The 17,272-nt window shown below is 41.0% G+C and overlaps 1 protein-coding gene across 1 annotated transcript in view; it reads left to right on the plus strand.

The window, feature by feature from the left end:
* Positions 1-17,272, plus strand: part of Dnah9 (dynein axonemal heavy chain 9) — a 315,810-nt gene that overhangs the window by 98,676 nt on the left and 199,862 nt on the right. Inside the window, exon 27 of the mRNA XM_028783166.1 lies at positions 9,556-9,712. Within this exon, the coding sequence (XP_028638999.1) occupies positions 9,556-9,712 (157 nt within the window). The remainder of the gene's footprint in view (positions 1-9,555; positions 9,713-17,272) is intronic.

Here is a 17,272-nt window from a genome sequence, read left to right on the forward strand (position 1 = left end):
TCTCTTTTTATTCCCATGACTCCTTTTCTGTGTGATCCTCATGAGGCCACATCCCTGATTTCAGTAGCTCCCCACTATACTTCAACTAAAGTCTGAAATCCTTGCAGGAGATAGTAATCACTGCCGATCCCCCTACTCCTCTATCCCTGTACTGTCTTCAAAACCACCTTTCTACTTACTCATCACCAGAAGTTCATTCCAACTTGGAATTTCATGCCTGGAGTTTCTTCCTCCAAGCTGCTTATTTCACCATGGTCCTGAATCCTTCCCTGGCCATCATTTCTAAGAAGCAGCCTCTTCCATCTTATGTGCACATATATCAAGCAGTCTTGATCAAACCTCTTGCAGTCTTTCCCTAACTTCCTCTGCCTTCTGAAATAATCTATTTGTTTGCTTGCTTGCTTGCTTTCTAAGAACAGGGACTTGCATCTGCCCTGGGTGTAAAATCACCAGGACTCAGTAGCATTGAATGAATGAATGAATGAATGAATGAATGAATGAATGAATGATGGCTAAAAGTCGAAGTTCACAATCATAAGAACAGGCAACATCAAGGAGAAGTTGACTTGGGGTTTTACTTGGACTCCGTTACCTCCACTGTTTTCCCCAATTCAAGGTACAATAAGACTGGATTTTCCCAAACTTCTTTTACGATTGTGATTCTCAGTAAGACATCCATCATTAGAAAGAAATCTGCCAGCACATTTCTTTTTACTGTGAGTTTTCTGGCTTGCCATGGAATATGAGCTAATAGTTAGGGAAATTATATCACTTGAAACAGTATAATGAAGCCATTACATGTTTGAGCAGTTTGATTAATGTCTGTCTCCCACTCTAGATGGCATGTCCTGTGATAGCCTTGACTTTGGTTTGCCCTGCTCTGCTCTCAGAACTTATCACTGTGCTCAGCCATAACAAGCACTCCCCAAGCCCATACAGGGAAATAGATTCAGAGGCCCAGGGTATGGGTGCTGCTTTCCCATAACACTCAGAGTTTTACTTTCCTTTCTTTCTGTTGACCCATCAGACACATCATTTTGAGCCATAGGCAGTATGAGACTCCCATCTCTGGCTTTTGGCACTTGCCTGAAAGCTGAGGAAGCTAATTAGTACTTTGGGATTTAGATGACGCTAGTACCCTCATGCCAAACACCACTGGGAGAGTGGGGAAAGTAGTTTGGCAGTGAATTGTTTCTAAAACAGGGATTTATCCCTTCTCCTAGGGAATATTGCAAATAACAACTTGAAAGGAGGATTTGCTGCAAATATTGGTGAATATGATATAAACCTTGACCCCATTTTGCACATTAGATGACTTTCTGACAGTCTATGGAGTTGAATATTTACATGAGTTCCCCTTTCTCACTGGCTTCCATTATTATCTCAAGAAATATTTTACCGAGTTTAAAAAAAAAAGAAAAGGAGGGGGAGGAGGAGAAATAAAATTGTTCTCCATACAGGAAGTCTCACATTTTAGAAACCATTCAGCCTTTACTTGTGGGTATCATCAGGACATTTAATTCGCTCCTTCCAGCAGAATTAATCAAACGAACAATTGATCCATACAACCTTTGCACATTCATTAAAAGCACACCCGTGTACAGTACATCTGACTGACTCTGCCTGTGTCTTTGGAGTTTCCTACTGCCTGGATGGGACTTGAATATGTAAGTAGGCTCAGTTGCTGTCATGAGACTTAGGTACAGCACTAAATTGAAGAAATGTTTTCTCATGCTGAACAAAAGCAATTCTTCTAGGTTGTCCCTTAGCCTTGGGTGAGCTCTTTCTGTTCCCCTCCCATTTTCTTCCTCCCTTTCATATACAAATGCCCCCCTTTCTGCCCTGTACTATAGCACGTAGTTTTAATCAACTGCTTATCAATTTTGAGCACCTCTTAATTTCTCTGGAAAAACTGCACATAGTTGAGATATAACTGATATAAGAGTCTTTAAAAGTGGTTTGCTGGACAGGACAAAGCCAGCAAGTATCTGGAAGTTTCTCTTCAATGTGTCTGTTAGAGAAACAGTAGTTAAAGAAGAAAAGCCAAATCACCCAGAGGTGACCCATCACTGTTTACCCACTTCCTTCTGTGTGTGGGTTCTGAAGACAGAAATTGAGATCATGTTGTGAGCTGTTATGAGACATGGAGGATTTCTCATTTTAGTTAAAACAATGTTGTAAAAAGCTCTTCTCTGAATATGGCAGCTGCTACCATCATCCTCAGAACAGCTTGACTACTTTCAAGACACCCTCGGGCTTTGGTCTGCTGGCATTGCCTCCTCCCTCCACCTCTGATCCAAATATCTGTTCTTCTCCCCCAACTGCACATGTCCTCTAAGGTGACGAAGCATATAGATTGTGGAAAGTTAATTTAAGGGGAGAGATTCCATCCATGCAGCTCCTGGAAGTTGTTATCTGTGCTGAGGTAAGACTCTCAAGTGGTTAGGCTCCTTGTCTCCTGTAAGTAATGCCTCACCCACTCTCTAAGTAGACCAAAAAGTACATTGATCTGTCAAATGGAATGTTAGTAACACTGTGTGTGGTCTGTCATTGGAGCCTCATTGAGTGGGTAGACGTCGATTCACATCTCCCCATGTGAGATCCATGCAATAATTGGATATATAATCTTGGAGTACTCTAAAATACCTCAGGAGTGCAATTATAGTCTGTGTCCAAGTGTCCCATAGTTTATGTAATATAACTGTGTGGTGGGGTCATTTCAGTTATAACAATAAAGCCTCATGAACTCAACTCCTCTGAATGTTTCTCCAAAGTTCTTACCATTTCCTCTGAGATAATAACAATGAAAATAATCAAATAGTACAAACTTGCACTTCATCATCTGTGCATGTGCATGCACACAAACATATATGGGTGAGTGTCCATGGAGTCCTGAAGAGGGTGTCAGGTCCCCTGGAGTTACAAGTGGCTGTAAGTCACGTGACATGACATGGATGCTGCTAATTTAATTCCTGTGTCCTGGAAGAGCATCAGGTTACTCTTGCCACTGAGCTATTTTTCTAGTACTCTGTTGGTTTTGTTTGTTGAAAATTAATGTCCCTTCTCTCCCTGGCTTCTGAAAGTATTCAGTGCAGGGTACATTAAACAGCTTTATATATTGCTCTAATATCCCAATTCATTTTGCTGGTCATACTATATCTCCTTTGGGTTCAGGCCTTAATTACTCCCAGGCTTCAGAGTAGTGTGTTTATTGGTGATTGGATTTTCTTCCACTGAGGGTTATACTGTCACCACTCTGGTTCTTTATAAATTACTCTTAGGTTTAGAAAGCCCCTTCCAAAGAGAAAGATAGCATTTACTTATATCTTTTGCTGGATTGTTTTATTTCACTTTTTACTTGACCTCCTTGAGTTCTTCGGTAAATGTTTTGACTCTTGAGGACAGTGAGTCAAAATATTTTTTCATCAAAATATTTTTAGTTACAAGTGATAGCAGCCCAAACTAAACCAACTTTTAAACAAAAGAGGAAAAAGAAGAATTTTTACACAAACCTGGAAACTGTGTACATCTGGCAGGAGCATGGTTATCTCTTAGCCCTAAACAAAACAAAACAAAAAAGGCCTCAGGGCTTGAATCCCATGGATACATAATAGTTTGTCTGTGCATTTGGCAGTGGCAGACACTTAGGCTGTATCTAGTTGTGGACATTATCACAACACTAGTATGAACATTTTCATGCAAGTCCAGCTTGTGAATGTGGGTTTTGCTTGGATGGGGACCTATTAGGTCTTATGTTCTTTCATGCTTGACATCGAGAAACTTCCTAATTGTTTTCCAGAATGGGTGTACTATTTTAGACTCTCACCAACACTGAGTGAGCATCCCCATTTCTCTGAATTCTTGATGGTGGTCGTCACTGTTGACTGACTTGTTGCAGCCATGGCGGTCAGTGTGGAGGGCTCTCGAACCCAGAAGGTAGTTTGCATTTTCCAATGACATAAAAATGTCAAGCAGCTTTTATCATGTGCATTGTACTGTTCAAGTTTCTTCTTCAGTATAATAACATCATTTGTGTTCTTATGGAGCTGTGAAGAGTCTTTGCATGCTCTGCTGTATTACCTATATGATTCCAGACATGGTATCCTAGTCTGTGGTATATTTTTTCATTTTCTTCATAGCATCTTTTGAAGTTAAAATGTCTTGAATATTGATGCAGTCTAATGTATCATTTTATCAACACTTAATGCTTGGGTATTATTGGTTATGTGTGTGTGTATGTGTGTGTGTGTGTGTGTGTGTGTGTGTGTGAGTGTGTGTGTGTGTTTTGTTTTTTGGTTTTTTGCTTGACTTAAATTATCTTAATCTCTTTTTTATGAGTATGGAAATGTTTATACATTTATCTTTTATTTTTTCCATTTAATACCCAGATTTAGAAATTCCAAGCACTTTGCTTGCAAGTATTTTAGGTTTTCTATGTCATTTCTAGCATTTCTTTCCATACATGAGACACAGAAATCATAGGACTCTGTCATTGTCACTCCAGTCTAGTTACAGGCATACTGCTCATTATGCTACAGAGACTGCCTCAGGGATATTTGGGAATGTGTGTTCCATTTCTTCCCATCCTATTTTGAGAGAGACACTTCCTAGATTGTATAAGCAAAGAGAAAGTGCACCCTAGATGGAAAGGACCTTATAACCTAAGCAGATGAAGAATCGTATTTATGGTAAATATGAGGCATTAAAATGTAAACATTATAATGGAAAAAGAAAATTTGTTCTAGATTGAAGTGGATGCCATTTTTCTTCTCTTAATGCTGCCTCTTATGTTGAAATTGGGACATGTTAAAGTCTCTGACCCTTTTACATGGACCTCCCTCTAACTACACCCCCCAGTTCACAGTGTGTACAAATGTTGGAGGGCAGCTTTGCATTTGTTTTTCTGAAGACTGATTTCTTCATATCTGACACATCATTTTTAATATTTTATAAATAATTTCATACAATACATTTTGATCATATTCACCCCGATTCCTCCCTTTATCTCCTCCCAGACCCACACATCACCTCCCTAACCCACTCCCAACTTTGTGTCTTTTTTTTTCCAATCCATTTTGTTCTACTCATATACTCAGGGACATAAAGCATCATTTTTAATTACTAAAATTGTTTAAAAATGTAGTCCTGGTTAAAACCAGTGGTTCACAAAACTAAAAAAAAAAAAGATATGACTGTGAGAAGAGGGCCTAAAGGGAAAGAGACAGGTGTGTGTGTGTGTGTGTGTGTGTGTGTGTGTGTGTGTGTGTCTAAGAGAGAGAGAGGGGAGGAGGGAGAAGGAGAAAGAGAGAATGGAACAAGAGGAAATTGAGTGCACTATGCACATGCATGAAATTGATGTAGAACAAGTGAAACCAATGAAAAAGTTTTGTCTATCTTTTACATGATAAATCGATTCTTAATTCAAATTATCAGTAGTAATATTATTGAATGTTGGGACAGCTGAGTCCTAGGCATGTTGCTTGAGGCCTCACTCAAAGTAGAGACTGCTGGACCACTTTGATTCCTCAGTTCTCACCACTGTAAAACCCCCTGTTCTTTGCATATGGATGGAAATGGTAACTACGCTGAGGTCATTTCTATAGTTGTATGTCATTCTATGGTAGATTAGTGAGCTTTCGGTCACCATGACAACAACCTCAAGAAAATCAAATTGGAAGAAGAAAGATTTGATTGGGTTTATGGCTTTAGGGGTTTTATTCTTCATCACCTTTGGTCCTGTGGCAGTACAGGGCATTGTGGAGGAAGAGCATGGTAGAAAGTGCCTACTCGACTTATACTGAATCATTTCCCACCTGCACAAAGAAGCAAGAGCAAATGGAAGCTGCTGATGTGTTTAAAAAGATGAACTAAGGAGACCACACAGGGCCTTCAGGTATCTGTCTCAAGGATGATTATATGTGACTGGCTAGGTGGTCTGGACATCTTGACAGTGTCTCCTACAACAGATGGCCTCTACTTTGCTTTGGGCTCTTCTTGTTACCCATTCTAAAGTCACCACTGATGGTGTTTTAGTTATTAGCCCTCATCAGTTCCCCACCCACTAAGCCCCAGTCTACCCTTCTGTAGAGAGGTTGGATTTATTGACTTTGGAATCTCTTTTAGTTCTGACTTCTATTACTATGAATGGAAATGACAACATTTTGACATTTCCCAAGTGCCCAGAAACTCAGTGCATCCTCAAAATAAGACTGGCACCTAGTTCCAAATATTTCACTTAAATGGAGTCTTTTTTCCAATGGGAATTCTGCTTTGTGAAACGTTGCCTTTATAGACTTCCAAATTCTGTGTGGATACTGCAACTCTAGAGCAGAGAGGCCTAGCCTTGTTCTTCAGCTATAGGAAGAGAGGTACGAGAGAAAAGGTGGTAGTGTGTATCTGAGTTAGGCTTCTGATAGTTCAGGCAGATGCCTTTCCTCCTAGGTATAGAATTTTGAGCTTCAGTGACTGGGAGAGGTATGAGACCAGTCTGGAAGCAGAAACTAAGAGGTGAAGAAGCTACATGTAAGGCTCTGTGAAGGGGTGTCTAGAGTAGCCAGATGGCAATAGGGCCCAAGAAACATGATAAGAGGACCATCCAGCTTTATACCTCAACCCTCACTCACTTCATCTTACCTCATGGTCTATCTGATGCTCAATGTCTATCCGCTTGCCCCATGGCCTGTTTCATATTCAATGTTCCAATTTCTCCAGAGAAAATAAGGTAGGCCAATGAGCCTACATGGCCAGGGGTTAAGGCTAAATGTAGCCCAAATTCCTGTGATCAACTAAGTCAGTATCCTGCATTTCACAAGCAAACTAGACATGAAATGATTCCAACCCACTTCTCTCCAGGGAAACTGCCCTTCTAGGTTTCACTCCAAAGCCAAAACAGAAATGGGAAACTGAGTTGTGGAGAATACAGAAATTTAAATGTGAGTCCCTTCAATACCATGTTGGTTCTGACCTCCATCCAACCCATAAAGGCCTATCACCATCTGGCAGGAAAGGTACTGACTCAGTCACTAGTCACTCTGAAGTATCAGATACCAAAACAGGCAGATAATACTGGACAGTGCTTTCATCAGACTGAGTCATGAGTAGAGTTTGTGTTGATTTGCCAGGTATGAAAGAATTAGACCATTGGTGCAATTTAACTGATTTATTGATGTATATTTTTAGTGTCTTAAAGGGTACAATTCACTTGAACGTATCTTTTATGGTATTGTGGTAAATCCCCACTCCCACCCCAGCCACTGATCTGATGGCAATCTCTATCATTCATTTCTAGATGTTTCATACAATCTTTTTATCTGTCTTCTTCCACGTGTGAAGCATGGCAATGATGATTCCCCTGTTTTGTGCTATGTTCACACCTCCATTTCCTTCCTATTGCCCAGGAGTGTTCTGTTGAATAGATACTGCATTTTGTTTGTTTGTTTATTTATTGTGGATGGACATTTGAGTTTCACTTAGTTTTATTGATCTGAATATTGTGACCAAGGTTGAATTCTGTAAGTGAGTGAATGAACTTATTTTTCTCAGGGAAACTCCAAGGAAGGGAACTTTTAGCCTGTCTTTCAAAGTGAACGCGCCATATAACATTCTTACTAGCAACATATGAAACTCCTCTTTCTCTTGAATCCTTGTCATCATTTGTTATGGTCATATTCTGTATTATAGACATCCTGGGCAATACATCTTTTGTGAGCTTTAAATCCAATGAGCACAGCTAAGTGAAACTATGAAAACTATGGGTACTTTGAATACCTTAAATAATTGTGTGTTGGTGTGTGTGTAGGGAGGGTATGGTATGTGCATGTAGTATTGTGTATACACACAGGTATAGTGTATGAAGTGGGAATGTGTGTATCTGTAGTATGTTGGGGTGTATATTTGTGTGTGTGTGTGTGTGTGTGTGTGTGTGTGTGTGTGTGTGGTGTATGTTTGTATGGGTCCACATGTCATTGGGTAAACATTGTCCCCTTACTTTTGTGACAAGGTCTCTCTCACTGAATGAACCTGCAGCACACCATTTCAGCCACACTGGCTGTCCAGTGAGTATGAAGGATCCTATGTTTCCACCTCTATACCCAGCACACACATGTGCATGCACATACTACACAGTGCTTGGACTACAGGCATGTATCACTAACATTCAGATTTCACATGAGACCTGAGGATCTGTACTTAGGCCCTCATGCTTGAGCAGCATAAGCACTTTACACACTGAGCCATTTCCTCAGCTCCACCAGTATTAATCTTAAAGCTGAATTTATCCTATTGTCATTAGTGAAGACAGTAACAAGAATACTAAATTGAATGATTATTGGTTTACTTGTGGAGTCATTCATGTGTCTCCTAAAGAGTAACTGAGGGCTTATATGTGCCTAGAGCTGTGCTGGGTTCTGAAGGCAAAACAATGAACAAGAAAGTTGTGCATCCTAACTCTTACAAATGCAGGTATGAGAAATCTCTGTGATATACATGGTGGGCATTAGGGTAGACAAAATGGAACAGGGGCTCAGCTGAGCAGCTTCTTCTCACTCATCCCAGTCCTGCTGGGGCTGGGAATATTTAGTGTATGAACTAATGTCAGTTCCTACTCAGGAGTTACAAGCCATTGCCTAGACAATGATATATCACCTAGGTAGGCTCAAATGAGTTGCTTGGGTAGAAAGGAGAAGGCCAACACAATCTCAAAGCACCTGGAAAGCAAGCAATACATAGCTTGTTGTTGATATGCTTTGAGAGAGAGCATCAAAGCACTGAGAAATGTAGCTAGAGCAGAAGCTATGGTCAAGGTTAAGGTGGGCCAGCAAGGAGCCACAGTGCCCTACAGGGAGGTTGTAATGATAATTTTAAAAGATATGTAGTTTTTCTCTATTCCCTCCTAGGTCTCAAATGAATAAGACTGAGACTGGTTTATTTAATAAAGCTTTACTGCACAATACCTGGGCAGTCATTATTCTATTTTAATCCTCTAAGATAATCTGACTACTCCCCAGCCAAAATCCCCAAGATACTTACATTTTAGAATTGGTCTGGCTCTCTGGGCTTCAGTTGAATTTTATTTACCTCCTAATATCTGAATCCCCCTTACTCTCTTCTCTTTCCCTCTCCCCTGGATGGCAGAAGTCCTGCCCAATTCTCTCTTTTGCCCAGGCATTGGCTGAACAGCTTTTATTGAAAAGGCAGAGAGTAAAATGGTACACATTGTTTACACAAAATTGAAACAGGAGATATTTGGAATAAGTATTAAAATGCCATATCTGGATAAGAACAAGATATGAGGGCAGAGAAATCAGCATTTTGAATAACACAAAGATAATCTTTACACAGTGCACAAAAACATTATGCATACAGGAGACAGTCATGATAGGGTTGTTCTCTGGGAAATTCAGTCTCTGTGGGGAATAAACCTGGGAGATGTTCTGGGTTTTCTTTCCTTTGTAGATAGTAAGTCAGGCCCATCTCTCCTTGAGTTTCCATCTCTCTGACACCCAGCAGGGCCATCAATGGCACAGGTAATAGAACTATCCCTCCTATGTTTTATAGGTGCTACATCACTCTCACTCAGTCTCTACACTTGACTATGAGTGGAGCTCCAGCGGGACCTGCAGGCACAGGCAAGACGGAGACCACCAAGGACCTGGGCCGAGCACTGGGCATCATGGTCTATGTGTTTAACTGCTCTGAGCAGATGGACTACAAGGTATGAACTTGCTCATCTTCTGAAGAGAGTGGGACTTGGGTAACATATCAGATCAGGTGCATGGTTTATCCATATTTTGTTGGCCCTACTCTCCCAGGTTGTACAGAGTCCAGACAGGAGGCTTCTCCTTACTCTTTCATAGTAGACTTAAGGTTGCTTTAACCCAGAAGTTAAACCCTTAAGTTGACAGCCTCCTGTCAACCTCTTATGTAATCAACAGGCACAGCGCAACACATTCTGACTCCACTAATGAACTTTGTGAGGAAATGGATTATTTGACAAGGTGGCCTTTCTCCTGTCACCTGTAAAATGATGATACAACGATGATACAACACACACCCCCGCCCCAAACGTCCTAAATGTACTGATGAGTGGAAAGGCAGAAAGCCTCATGAGTAGCTGTGTTGAAAACACCTGTCTCCAGGCGATAGCTTTATTTGAGCTCCTCTGTAAAGGCGGAGTTCTCCTAAGACATCATCCAAAGGCAGATGAGAATCCTGTAAACAGATCAGCTATTACTCTCTGCAAGGGAAGCCTGCCAACAGGCAGTGCAAAGACCATGTACTTCATTCCTGAATCCAGTGCACTTTTCAAACAACTAATGTGTTCTAGTTTGTGTCCTGGTGAAAAGCCAGAGAAACAAAAGGCCCATGAGGTCATTTTCAAATATAGACATTCTACTCACAAATGAATAAAAACTCATTTTAAAGATATGTAATAATAGCTTGTCCCAGTGCCTCTAGACAAGAGATTTCTCATACTATATGTTTTTAATAAGATGCCTTATGTTTCTCTTGTAAAGAGAATAAATAGATAATGTGAAAGTTTCAGAGTAGAGAAAAGTTATGTGAAATAGATCAAATAAAATTTCATGTTTGAAAATACATTTAATGTAGAAATAATTTTAGAGACTGCAGTTACTGAACCATGATTCTTTAGACAACACTCATTTTTTGGAACTGGGATGGTTAACTTTAGCACAACCCCCTTCTGTGTACAAGTTACAGAGTCCTTGAAAGCCACGTTTTCTCATAGCAAACAAACAGAAGGGGCATCCAGACCTGCATCCAATCCTTCCCTGAGCCATCGCCTCTAAATTTGAGCACAGCTGTTTTTATTGATGAATACATTAAAATAATGTTTCTTTTCAAGGCTGGAAGGGTTTTTTTTTTCTCTTTAAAGAAATAAGCTCAGCCTTAAGGATTATTTTGAGCTTCTAGATTCTTCTATAGTCAATTATTGGCAGGATTGCTGATATAAGTAAATCTCCCAAGGGGAACATTGTGGAAGACACACTCGTTTGAAGGTAGAAGGCATGTGTTTTCATGGCAGAAAATCACCGAATTTCTTCAAAGTCAAGTCAAACATAGCAAACAGAAAGAGAAGAGTTGACTCCAGGGGCAGGGATCATAAGGGCCATTTATCAAAATTCTTTCAAACTCAATTGTCCCTAACCTCACTGATTGCTCTGAAAGCACAGGGCAGAAGAGCTTTTGTCCTTGGCTCACTTGGACTTTCAGTTAAGTTTCAGTCTTTGAGTCCAGGCCAGACATGAACCAAGGCAATATCAATAGGAGTCTAATGATAGCCCAAAATGAAGGTGTTCATTTCCTATGCACCAACATCATTGCAATCAGATAGCTTTGCTAAACTGCATCTGCAAGCCTTTCTCCTTTGCTATCCAGCTGTTTGGAAACTAGATTTTATCATAGAATGCTCCAGAAACAAAGTAGGTTGGTTTATTGTTTACTGTCATTTCTGAGAATATGTGGGACATTTAGGAAGAGACCAAAACAAATGAAGTTTCATCTTGCAGAACTGCACCTGGAGATGTTCCCAAAGTAACCACAAGAGAGTTCCCACCAGGGAGTGTCCTTGGGCACCCGAAGATAGGACTGGTTAAGATTCCGAAAAAAGACAAAAGGCTAAGGTATCACTTAGTGGGAGAATGCTTATTTAGCATACAGAAATCCATAGGCCTCTGAGTTTAATCTCCAGCAGCATAGGAGATCAGGTGATCAGGAAAAGGAAGGAGGACAGAAAGACTAGATACTAGTGGGATCTGTGAAAAACAAACAAACAAACAAAAAAACAAAACAGTAGAAGAATGTATAGAGTACTGGGACTTATCACTGAAGATGAACTGTGACAAGCTGGGATTTTGTCTTAGAATCTCCTCAGCTACAAGTCAGTAGATGTGGCTCTTATGTCACTTAAGAAATTTTCTTCACAACTGGGGCCAGTTTCTTTAGGTTTAAGAAACAACGTAAACGTCTTTACCAGTGCCTAGGAATACTCAAGACCCCTGCTTAAACTCAAGCCTGCTGGGAAAACCTGCAGCCAGCTGATTCAGGAGTGGGCAAGGAACTGTGATTTTCAGTGAGGACACAAAAGGAACGTGGGAGGGCCCTGGAGGACCATTTGGATGATATAGTTGAATAGATATGTAGAGCATGCAGATCAATAATTGAAAGATGATAGGTATATGCCCAGGTTGAATATAGTCCCGTCTATCTGGAGGGACAAGACATTTATGGACTAATTGATAGGACTAATTTTTGCTGAAATACCACAATCCTAGGCATGAATGAGTAACCTACAAACTCTAGGCCTTGGAATATTCCACAACAGGGGGACAGACACAGTAGTTGCTGGTGAGGAAGAACACTGGGGAGCTCATAAGGCTGTTTCAGTCCTGAGATGTAACACTTTAACATAGCATGGTCTAAAACCTGGCTTTAAAGCCAGGACCTAGTTCTAAGCAGCCAACATTCCTACCCCAGTCCTCATCAGCTTCACTCCTGAGCATTTCTCCTAGAGCCAGGCTGGGGTGAGGAGAGAAAGGAATGAGAGGTAGGCATAGCTGTCATGCATTTAGATATATGTTATGACTCTAACAATAATTGATTCTGCTTACATTTCTCCAGAGTAGAGACTAGAACAAAGCATATGTAGTAGCCAAGTAGTCTTAGGGAGCATTGGAGTATGTAATGAGGGTCATGGGGATAGAGAACAGATGTCAAAGACCATTGGCCCCTCAAGTGGTGGGCTACAAAAAGATCTGTGGGCTTTAGAATAGCAGGAAAGCATAAGCATGCCAGGAGGCCATTGTGGGGATCCACATGAGCAGAGGCAGCTGGAGAGGAGACTGGGGAGCAAGTTGCAGTTCTTCAGACAGAGAGAGAGAGCCCGGACACCAAGACAGCGAAAGGGGAAAGAAATAACAAGAGGCTTAAAGGAAGCAAAGCCAAATGACAATTTAGGAAATATGACAAAGGGCTGATGAAGAAACAAGTGTTAGAGGGGATGGCTAGGGCTGTTGGTGGTGTCCTCCTACACTTCTGTCCAGGAATTCCATCAGAATACCGGCTCAGCCAATTCCATGAACATAGGTGCAGGGCCTGGATGGTCCTAGAACAGCAGAGAAATGTAGACAGAGGAAAAATAGAAAACTTAACAAAGCTAGCCAGAGTCCCTAGACACAGCCAATTAACACTGAGAAATCCTATTGGTCTTACCAGGGATGGGATTTGAAAAGTTGGTGACATATGAGCCATAAGTGAATTCACCAACATCAGAATAAAGCCATAGAGCTTATTAGAGTACTGCAGCAGAGCTGACATCAGTATAACAGCCAAGAGAAACTTTGCACAGTCATTTAAGGGTTGCTTTTATGTACAAGGACTATGCATGGACTGTCAGACAGTGCTTCAATAATGCAGTGTCCTGGAATAATTGTAGTGGGATTTTATCATGGTTTGCAAAAGCCTGGCCCTGAGGCAATGATAGTCTCACCCTGAGACAGAAATGGTTCAGCACAACCACCTGTCATACACTGGCCCCACATTCTGCAGCTCGGACCTATTAAGAGAGGCTCTTTCTGATGAGATAATGGTCTTGTTTGCAGGCAGAAGTGACCTTGCATAGCCATCTATCAGAGAATGGTATCTATGCCTCATATTACAGCGGCAATAATTTCTCTTTGACATTAATACAGAAGCCACTGCAGAAACAGCCAATGGCTTTGAAACCAAAAACATTTGGAATGATTTCTGAACCACAGGGTCCCAGCCTCCTGTAAGAGTCAGGACTATGTCATGACTACTGACTCCATCTGCTTCCTATTGCCGCTTTCCACCTCTCCTCTCCTGAGCTCCCCATCCTATATGCTGTTCCTTTTACAGAATTTTGATTTCAGCTTCTGGTGACTCCACATCTGTCCCCATCTTCACCCATATTCTAGTCCTGGCTCCAATTACGCATAGGGTTTCTGGTACAGAGGGTCTCCTTGACGTTGCGAGGAACTTGTCGCTCTTCTCCATCTTATTTCTTACCCCATCACTATTATGGAAACTCCAGTGACCCTGCCTGTTTGCACCCTTAATTTCCTAGTGTAAACCGGTCATCACCGTGGACTCCTTCCTCACCATCCTCCACTTTTATCCTTTTGATGTGACCTGTCCTGATTCTAGGCCAAGAGCTCTACCTCATGGCCAGGTGATGCTCCTGCTTACCAATGACACCAAGAGATGTGTACAGTGAGCAAGAGAGGTGACATGTGTTCTGCTGCTGGTCCTCAGGGACTAATGAAGCTAGGACATGTACTTATGGAAATTCTGTTTAAGGCTTTATGTATTGTCTACAATTTATAAAAGGGATAAAACTTCAAAAACTTTCAAACCACTATGTTAGGCATAGGATTTGGTTCCTGAATTTCCAACTTAGAGTCCATGGTGCTTATCAGGCTGGTATATGCATTTATACATGAATACATACATACATGCATACATACGTATATACATACATACCATACATATGTAGGATGAATGTATGGATAGATAGACAGACAGACAGGCAGACAGACAGACAGACAGACAGACAGACAGACAGATGATACATAGATAGGTACATAGATACACACATAAATACATAGATAGATGATAGATAATCATCTCAACCAAAGGGAGAATAAAGCTCAATGCCTGTCATCCCTTCTTTCTCCTGGAGACATCCCTAACTACTAACTCTAAGGCCACCATGCCTGACTGCAGTGTAACCCTCTACCCATTCAATGTGTGTGTTCTTGTTCATTGCTTTCTTTCTCACAAAAAATGTCAGCTTCAAAAGGGACTTTCTTTTCTATCCTGTGTACTGTTGATTCCTCATGTCCCAAAACACTCTCTAGCAGACAGTACCTGCTCAATTAATATTTGTGGGATGAATAGATGAGCAGATTGACATGTTTTTGCTTTATTCATAGTTTTCTTTGTAGAGCATTTTCACATTTGGAGAACAACTGGTACATAGCACCCCCATGACTCTCCCTCACACATAGTCCCCTTATAAATTATATTAAATTGAATTATAGATTCTCGGGGTAGTTTTAAGTCAAATCGACACAGCTAGAGTCATTGGAAAGGATGAAGACTCAATTGAGAATATTCTTCCATAAGATCAGATTGTAAGCCAGCCCATAGGGCATTTTCTCAATTAGTGACTGGTGTGGAAGGGCCCAGCCCATTGTGGGTGGTGCTTCAGCTGGTGGTTCCAGGTTCTATAAGAAAGCAGACTGAGTAAGTCAGTAAGCAGCACTTCTCATGGCCTCTGCATCAGCTCCTGGCTCCAGGATCCTCCCCTGTTTGAGTTCCTGTCCTGACTTCTTTCAGTAATGTACAAGGCTGTGGAAGTGTATGCTAAATAAACCCTTTCCTCTCCAGCTTGCTTTTTGGTCAAAGTGTTTCATCAGAGCTACAGGAATCCTAACTAAGACAACATGTTAGTATAGCATATACAGTGCCTATACACTGCTCTAAACTAAATCTAAGACTATGTTGGGATTCACTGTTTGGAAGAACAGTTGAACATATAGTTCTATAGGTTTAGGAAAGTGTATGATGTCATCTACCCAATGTGACAGTACCATGTGCAGTCATTTCTCTGCCTCTGCTCTACTTGGGTCTCATGGTCTCCCCACCCCCACTCCCACCCCCACCCCCTCCTTCGAAACACCTGGCAACTGCTGATCTTTTTGGTTCTCTTATGTCCGACTTTTCCTTCTGAGTTTGAGAATTCTGGGGTTTAATATCACTTGGGGTGTATTTTCCCTCGCTCTTTAAACTCTGACCTACAACTAACCTTGCCTAGGTAGCTATCTGAGAAAGTGTTGCCTTAATCATCATCTTTCATGCGAACCTCTAAAGACTTCTTGTAATAAATTCAAGGCTTTCTGTTTCTAATACTTTCCTTAGTAATCAATTTTCCATCCCAAATGGCACCTTTACTTTTCTCTGGGCACATCATTATTTTGCTCATTTTTCTTCCATAATCTTTCATCCTCCTGGACAGTCTTCCCCTCTCCTTACCACATAGACAGGAGCATGCACTGCAGAGTGGATTCTGAAGCACCTTCTTCCGGGAACTAGGTATTCAGGCTTCTATCTGCCTCCTTTTGTTTTCTCATTACACCCATTTTGTTGGATTGTATTCTGAGAAGATCAGAGATTACATAAGGAAAAAGGAATTGCAGCCATGTAACAAATTAATCTTGTCTCAGAAATTTAGAGTGTATACATGTGTATGTGTAAGAGCATGTTTGTATAGAAGGAGAAAGAAAGAGGGAGACAGAGAGGGAGAGAGACAGATATATATGTATGTATATGTACATATACATATGCATATACATATATACATATTCACATTCATATACATATATTCTTCTATAGATTAGACAAATGCATGCTCTCCTACTGATCTACCCTCACATCCCATTAATATACATTTAGAACTTGGCAAAGATGGATTATGGAATGTAGTGTTTCCCCAACTTTCTGGACAACAAAAATCCTTTTCTCAAGGAACGACTGGTGTTCCACAAAACACATCTTGGAATGTGCTATTGTTCTGCTGTCTCATCTTCACTGATCACACTGGAGAACTCTGGCCCATTCCTCTTTGGACTCTGTGACTCTGTGACAGTGCGATCTGCAGTCGTCACTGGAACCAATACTTCTGTAGCAATTCTATTTGACTTGTATACTTTATTGCCAACACCTTCCCTAAAGTACTATACACACAACTACCATATCAAGCAGTGGGTCCTATACACACAACTACCGATTTCAAAAATGACTTCTTGATAGATGTCAGGACTCCCATGACTGCATATCTCTGACATTTTAGAGGCATCCTGCAACCAATGGCGTCTTGTACCTGTTCCTTCCCACTGGCACATTGCTTGCTAGATCCCCTTTAATGCGAGAGTTTCTTTTCATTTTAAGATAGAAATACATTCTTCCTTTTGAAATTCATTTCCTGCTCTCATCTGACAAAAATTTGCCCATAGTTGCCTCTGTGACTGTTGTCAGTTCCTGACATTTTCAGCTCCACATCAGCTGGGAAGCCTGAGCGGCTGGGCATGGATTGAAGATATGGGCATTGGATTCCCATTAGGGTGTGCCAAAGCCTGAACAGAAGGTTATTCGTCTATGTGGTGTAAGAAAAGCTATCTTTTATTCATTTCCTGGGACTTGGATTGCTCCAGAATGCTCAGGAAGAAACTCT

Source organism: Grammomys surdaster, unplaced genomic scaffold (assembly GCF_004785775.1).
Source record: "Grammomys surdaster isolate TR1022 unplaced genomic scaffold, NIH_TR_1.0 1019, whole genome shotgun sequence".
NCBI lineage: Eukaryota > Metazoa > Chordata > Mammalia > Rodentia > Muridae > Grammomys > Grammomys surdaster.